This window comes from Drosophila bipectinata, chromosome XL (assembly GCF_030179905.1).
Source record: "Drosophila bipectinata strain 14024-0381.07 chromosome XL, DbipHiC1v2, whole genome shotgun sequence".
Taxonomy (NCBI): Eukaryota; Metazoa; Arthropoda; class Insecta; order Diptera; family Drosophilidae; genus Drosophila; species Drosophila bipectinata.
Window position 1 is genome coordinate 6323067 of NC_091734.1, and position 7781 is coordinate 6330847.

General features: G+C 41.5%; 1 protein-coding gene across 2 annotated transcripts; it reads right to left on the reverse strand.

Annotated features, from left to right (window-relative positions):
- Window positions 1–337: 337 nt before the first annotated feature.
- Window positions 338–6055, reverse strand: moody (G-protein coupled receptor moody). 2 transcript variants are annotated; one of them, XM_017240677.3, is made up of 5 exons: window positions 5234–6055; window positions 3892–3993; window positions 3203–3343; window positions 2131–3128; window positions 338–2063 (listed from the first exon to the last, which is right to left on the reverse strand). In XM_017240677.3, the coding sequence occupies exons 2-5, from the start codon at window positions 3990–3992 to the stop codon at window positions 1183–1185; spliced, it is 2121 nt and encodes a 706-aa protein (XP_017096166.2). In that variant the 5' UTR covers window position 3993; window positions 5234–6055; the 3' UTR covers window positions 338–1182. The 2 variants fall into 2 exon arrangements, with proteins under 2 accessions (XP_017096166.2, XP_017096165.2); XM_017240676.3 differs by lacking the exon at window positions 5234–6055 and adding an exon at window positions 4331–4490.
- Between the last annotated feature and the right edge of the window lie 1726 nt (window positions 6056–7781).

Sequence of the window (7781 nt, forward strand, 5' to 3'; positions counted from 1 at the left end):
CAATTAAAAATAAAGGAAAAATATTCATTTTTAAATTTTAAACTTCAAAGAATCTAGATATATTTTTTGAATAAAAGAATCTCTTAGTTTTAGGCAAATATTTTTTAAAAACAAACTTTATTCTTAACTCTTTCTCTTCATTTTTTTAAAAGCTTCTTTAGAACCTATAATTAAAACCTTTTAATTAAAAAAAAAGAACAAAGAACAAGTAAGTTTATGTTTATTGAAACTTTATAGATTTCAGCAAATGTTTCTCGGTAATTTGAAGATCCTATAATCCCAGTAGAGATCTTGGGTTACCCCACAAACGTTCCCAGGAAATAATGCCGATTCGTGATTATTTATCAGAGTAATGCGTTTATTTCTGAAGATTTTCGGCTAACTTGATGCTTATGTTTATATATATTCATATTCGATTGCTTATCGCTTATCGTCTTTCGCCTTTTCGAATGGAGTGCACATGGTGGTACCGAACGATACATATAGAGAAGGTTCCATTTACAGAGACAGAGATAGATATGGGGGGTGGGGAGAAGGGAGGGCTTAAGTCGAAATTATGGAATGTTTATGTTTGGAAACCAGAACGATAGGGCTTTAGGATAATATGGTTAATACTAAGCATTGCTGACCATAAATATCTACAAGATATCATCTAAGGACTAAGTAGAGTTAGAGTTTAAAGTTTAAAGTTTAAAGTTTAAAGTTTAAAGTTTAAAGTTTAAAGTTTAAAGTTTAAAGTTAAAAGTAAAGTAGTGTGTTTTTTCATAATTTTTGGTTTGAAAGCGTGTAATTTATAGATCCAGGCATACGATTAAGCAATAAAAATTATAATAATAGTTACTATATTTTCAATATCCGATTATTTAGTTTGCTTAGCTTTGGTTAAGCTTTAAAATTTCTAAAAAAAAACATATTATTTAATGTTATGGCACAATTTTTAAAAAGAACTACTCTCTGCCGTTTGCAGACAATAAAAAAAATACTAAAATAATTATTTAAAAAAATAAAGAAATATCTAAAGAAAAAAATTGCTTATGATTGATATTATGATATTGAACTATTATATCATATATAGTATGTCTTTTTTTTTCTTCTTTTTTTATAACGAAAGTAGCATAATAATTATGTCTTTTTCGATAATTTTTTTTTTTTTTTATAAAATTTTGGAATTAAAGCCTTTCGTTAGTCTTTTGGGAATTTGATTTTCGCCGTCAGCTTGGAGCCGGAAACGGAAACATTCATCGTATTATCCTGATCCGTATCGGGATCATTAGGATTACGATTATTATTATTATTATTATTATTAGTGTTGTTGTTGTTTTGATTATTATTATTATTGCTGCTGGCCTGGCTATAATTTTGATTTCTCTTCGGACTGTCCACGTTCATGTAGATGTGTGGCTTGTTTGTTGTTGCTGCTGTTGCTGGTGTTGTTGGTGCTGTTGTTGGTGCTGTTGTTGGTGCTATTGTTGTTGTTGTTGTTGTTGTGGTGGGCGATAATAAACTTGTGGATAGTGGATGGACGAATGATGGGACTAACCCGGGCAGTGGCGGTGGCGGGGCCGGTGTCTGAGGCGCGGAACTGCCCGTCGGTGTTGTCGGTGTCGATGGTAGCGGTGATGTCTCCTCCTCCTCCAAGATTATGTCGTCGCCCACCATCGTTATCCTTCGTATCCCGCTGGACGAGCCGATGCCCATGGAGCCAGCTCCGGGGCGGTATAAGCTGCTCCCGATTCCCGGACTGCTGTTGAAGCCGCTGTTGGTGTAGGAGTGATTGTTCTTCTTGATCGGCAACCGTTGGCTGGTCGGATTGCTGTTGTTTCCGTTGGGCATCGCCGTCAGGACCGAGGGCGGCGGCGGCGTTAGATTCGACTTGCTGATCAGATCCGGACCCCGGGACATTAACTCCAGGGCTTGTGGGGTTGTTGCTGCCGTTCCCGTTCCCGTTGCCGTTGGCGTCTCCGGTTGTACCACTCCCGATCCCGTTCCCGTTGCCCCGCCCGACATCTGGGAGACAATGGTGCGGCTGTGGTTGTTGCTCAACCCGGTATCTTTCCATTTCTCTGAAACGAATTCGAACCGTGACTTAGTTGGAAGCTCCAGCTAGAAAGAGCCATCAAAGCGACATACCTGCAGCACTGCTAGCTCCATTGGTCTTCCCGAAGGGGAGCAGAAGACGTGCCGGCTGGCAGAAGACCACCGTCTTGTAGGCCTTGCGGTATTGCTTGTTCATGATCACATAGATGATGGGATTGATGCAGGCCGAGAGATACAGCAGGATGTAGCTGCAGATGTGCAGACTGGGATGCTCCACGTCCTTGTCGGCCACCTTGACAATGGTGATGGGCAGATAGCAGATCACAAACGAGAGGAAAATGGCCAGGACCATCTTGGTGATGCGCCATTCGTTCCGTTTGGCTCGCACCTCGCGCTGATCCTTCACCCGGGTGGGTGGTTGCTTCTGGCTGCCGCTTCCGGTGCCGCCGCTGGGCGCTGTCTCCGGTACGTCCGTGGAGAAGCTGCTGCTGCTGTCCGAGGAGACGCGGTTTCCAGGCTGACACTCTGGGGCCGCCCCCGAAGGCAGACTTCCTGCTCCCGATGCGGTGGCCAGTGGACGGAGATTGTTGGGTATGGAGTTCTGTTTGGTGGCATGACGCTTCAGACGCTGTTCGGACTTGTGGACCACCCAGAAGATCTTGGCGTAGCAGGCGATGATCACCAGGCAGGGTATTACGAAGGCGGTGATGAAGAGCGTGGTCTTGCTGCTGTGTCCGTGGCGGTCGCTCATAATGGAGCAGGTCTGCAGGCGGGGATCGTAGCCAAAGCGTCCCCAGGCCCCCAGCAGTGTGGGCAGTTGCATTCCGTAGGAGAACAGCCAGCAGGCGGCGATCATCACGGCGATCCAGTGGCGTTTATAGATCCTGGCATAGCATCCATGGTGGGTGATCATCACATACCGATTAATGGTGATCATGGCGATGCAGAGCAGCGAGACACCGATATTCCCGTACTGAATGAAGGGTATCAGCCGGCAGAGGACATCCCCATGACGCCAAGTTCCCTGGACGAAGCGCAGACCCTGGAAGGGCAGGACCAAAGCACAGAAGAGAAGATCGGCAATACAAAGGCTATAAAGGTAAGAATATTTCAAAATATATATCATTTTTAATATTAGTTTCTTTTTTAAAAAGCTGGCACTTACCTAATAATAAAAGCAGCTGCCACATTACGCACTTTGGGGCACTTTAAAAGTGCCACCACAGTCAGCAGATTGCCACAAATTCCCACGATCATTATCAGAAAAGTCATCACAGCGGCAAAGATCATCAAAGGATGTGAGAATCTAAAATAGGGGGGGTTTAGTTATAAATATATATGGATCATGAACTTAATACATCAAGGAGTGTTCTTTAAAATTTTCAATCCAAAATAAAGTCTAAAACAATGAAAAATCTTGATGACTAGCTCACTGTTCTTGAGAAACCCCTCCCCCCATGACATTATCTTTTATTAATTTATTTACAATTATTTCCTTATTATTCCAGAAGAAAACTTAATTATATTTCTAGAAAAGTAGTCTAGACAAAATCCCAGAATCCAAAGACAAGATGTCACGACCTTCGGCCTCAAGTGGCCCCCTTGGCTATCACCATATCGGAGACGATGTGGCTTCCGCTATGCAAGAGCTTCTTCTACAGAATCATACGTCTTTGTCAGTGGCAGAGACCGGGGATGGGATCCATCCACTGCCACCACCGACTGTGGCAATGGAGCGCGTAATATTAACGATCTCTTATCATGAGCTCTCCCCCAGGCCGGGGTCTATAATTACCCACAGCGGGCGTTGATAGCTTCACACCATCACTATAACCATAAAGCCATAACACTTACCCGCTCTCGTCCACATCGCTGGGTGTCATCGTGGTTGTGGTCAGCTCCTCCAGTGGAGGATAGTTGCCATCCAGGCCCACACTAGTATCTCCGTCACTCATTCTGTATTAGTAAAATATTAAGTTAGTTAATTAACTAGTTAGTTAAGAGAGTTCAAGTTCTCAAGATCCTCAAATCATTATCATTTTCAAGTATTTATCTTGATCTTGACCTTTAAATTTTTTTATTTGGTTTATTGATTAATCACTTTCTTATATCCAGAGCATTGAACTTGAAGGGTTATCTTTGGAAAAGCCTTTATCAGTTTCTGTTTCCTTATGGATTATTTAATAACTATTAGTGAGTTATACGACAGATGACTGGATCCCAATGATGAATCACTAAAGGAGGCCCTATAGTTGTTTTTTTTTTTTTTTTATATTTTTTTATTTAATATAACCTTTGATTATTTTTTGTGATTATTAATCAATCCTTGATTTCCTTTTGCACTATTTCTTGATCACCGAACTCTACCGTTCGCCGCCACCGACAATTGCCAACTGGCGGTGGAAGTGGGGATCTTGGCTCAGCTCAGCTCTGACTGCTGGACTGCTGACTGCATTTTTTTTTGCGCCGACGCAACAACCCTATGGTAGTCAACACTATTGCCACCACCACCACCCTGGTAACCCAACTTGGCTTTTTTTTTTTTTTGATGGCATGGGGCGTGGCTGGCGTCTTCTTCTTCTTATTTATATCGGTACTATGATAAATTAGTGTCAATTAAATAATTTAAAGAGGTCAAACTCGGTTCTGTGTTTTTCTGTTATTGTATCTCTTTCTGTTGTATCTGTATCTGTGTGGCACTGTCTTCTTCATGCCACACATCACCTCCTTGCACCACTTGGGGGTGCAAAGATCAGCGTCGAACCTTAATTAATTGAGTGACTACTGTAAAGGGGGGCAAGTGGAAAGTGGGGGAAAGTGGGTTGGGCGTCTCTAATGTGATGCGATGAGAAGAAGTGCTCCTCTCCGCTCGAGTGGTTGCTAATCGAGACAAGTGATGTCGCACACACACACACTGAGAACAAAACTTAAATGGAAATATTGTAGTTTTTTTTTAGAGTAACTCTAGGGTTAGAGTCAAGGTTGTTGATAAAAATTAACCTTATGTTTCATTAAAAAAAGATTATTTTACACTTTAAAAATAATTTGTATTTTTCTATCTGTATTGTATTGTGTTCTTAGGGCTTTCTCTAGCCCTGCCCAGGTCATGGCTCGGACCAAGGGGCGTATACGCAATGTGATCGTCTGGAATTCGAGTTCTTATCTTATCACATTTACTAACACTATATACTCTCACCTGAGTATTTATTATATTTCTATTTTGTAATCCTCGTTGATCGTACGGCTCTCTCTCTATTTTTTTACTTTCCTTGCGGCACTCTCTCTTTTTTTTGTTTGAGGTGGTGAGAGGGAGGGAGGGAGAGTTCTAACTTGTTGTGTTTTTTTTTTTTTTTTTTTTTTGCACTCAATACGCCGAACCGTGTCACTGTGTGCGTTATCAGTATTGAGTGTTGTTTATTTATTTTCTGCTCACGTAATCGAAACTAGTGCTGCAGCTGCGATCTTGGCTGCTCCCCTTTTTGATATGCGTTTTGTTTGCAACTCCACTGCACTCCACTTCCTCTCTGGGAACTTCCTCACTCCTCCAGGCCAGGTGAATGAGTGAGTGAGTGAGCGAGCGAGCGAGTGAGAGGTGAGTGAGTAATGCTTTGAGCAATGTAAACAGTTTACGGCATTTGGCGTTCACTGCTTATTCATTAAGTTTTGTTATTGTTGTTGTTGTTGTTATTGTTGTTGGGGATGCCACCGCCACTGTTTTTGTTTTTATTGCTTTAATGCTTGTTGGTGATTCAAAGGCCGCTCTGACTCTCATGACTAATACTCTTGTTGGCCAAGAGATCAGGTAGAAAGGTGCCAAAAAGGGTTACAGGTTGTCTTCACTCAGCATTCGGTTTATTTTTTTTTTTTCTATTTATCACAAAAACAAAAAAAACACTAACGACTTCCAATACGCATCGGATATCGTTAACCCGAAACCGATCGTATATCAATCGAGGAATAGAACTTGAATCTAACGGATCAATTGCGTGGAAAGGTTTTCACAGAACGAGTGCAGTTCGTCGAGTGGCGGCGGCGGCAGAGCAGTCGTGATATTGCCAGTTGACAAATAGGAGCCGCAACCGGAGCCTCTCACTCTCCAATCACACTCTCACTGTCCCACCGAGCATGGGTGTAGTTTTCACTAAAAAAAATAAAGGGGTTGATAGAAGAAGAGCATAACTACTACCAGAAGTTTCAGATCAACTATCTGAAAGATACTTATGCTTATGGATAGCCCAATTTTGGAGCTTTTTTCTAGATGACCCCTCTTATCTAACGCCTCTGTGCTGCCCCACTCACTCTCCGGCAGTGCTCTCATGCGTGAGGCTCTCCCACTAGCCCCTTAGGAGAGGGTCAGGCGGCGATCTTGTGAATGGTGGACGGGGGAAGGGCCATAGGGATTCCGTTTGGTAAGGAGTAAGGGAGTTGGGTGATCAATGGTGGCGATCCCGACGGATATGTCCATATCTACGAGCACGCTTCCTAGAGGCAAATACATATATGTATGTGCAACAACAACAAATGTACACACACGTTGCGGCATCAGCAGCCGCAACAACAACAACTGATAAGACGTCTGCATTTCAAATGTTTACACAAGATGGACATGGAAACCCTTTAAAGCACTCAGAGAAAAAAAGATATTAAGTTTTTTAAATAATATAATATTTAGATATTTGATATTTAAAAGATACTTTGATCTAAATTTGAATTAAAAATTATATATTTTAAAACCCTAAAATACTCCATTATTTTCCCTCAGTGTAGATATCAAAAATCGAACTAAAGTACTGAACTTTTGTTTGTTGTTTGGCTATGGATCGGATACGATCGGCTCGGATTGGTTTGGATTGTGTGAAGAACATGATAGTTTATGGTTTATAGCTATCTAAATATACGCCCGTGTGTGTACTTTTCAGTCCGACTGTGGGGTTCTTCCTCTAAGTGCAACCGAGAAGTTTACATTAATCTGTGAGTGGCCCCTATAGGGTGGGCATGGGGATGGGGTTTGGTACTATTACTGGTACTGGATTGGCATTGAATTCGAAATTTCCAGACGACGGGAAGTTTAAGTTTACTTTTTATAGTGGGGTGGGGGGTGGTTTGGGGGATGAGGTGTGGGGAGGGTCGGTCTCCTGGATACAATTGTTACATTAAAAATTCTCATCAGGTTCGAAGAGCAAAACATTTCTAAAATATTAATGACTTTACAAGGAAGAGATTATATTTTTCTCACTAAATTTCTCCAAGTGTAGTCTAGTGCCAATTCTATGTACAATTTTCCAGCATAGAAAACAAACAATAGGTTTTTTTCGTTTTTATTTTCTTGGAATTGCTATTTTTCCAAATGAAAAATTTCGATTCAACAAATGACCCGCACTTTGACCCTTTGAGTGAATGAAGGGGGAAGAGTGTACGGGTTCGTTGATTAATTAAGACTACGAAATTCTGACGTATTTGACCCGCACAGATGTTCTGAGGGGGGGCTAGTTGGGGGGGTGGTGTATGAGTCTTACTCATGCGTACATTTTTTTTTATTCGATTCTACGCATAGAATTTCTGAATCACATTCATATAGTTTTCTTCTGAGTGGCTCCAGTATCCAGAAACTATGCACACATTACTATACTATATATATACGTCTGTATATATACATACATACATATCCGATTGGATAGTTGAGATACACAGACGCCTTTTGCCGAAGAATTGAAAAGTTTTTAGTTTCGAAAAATACCCGGAGA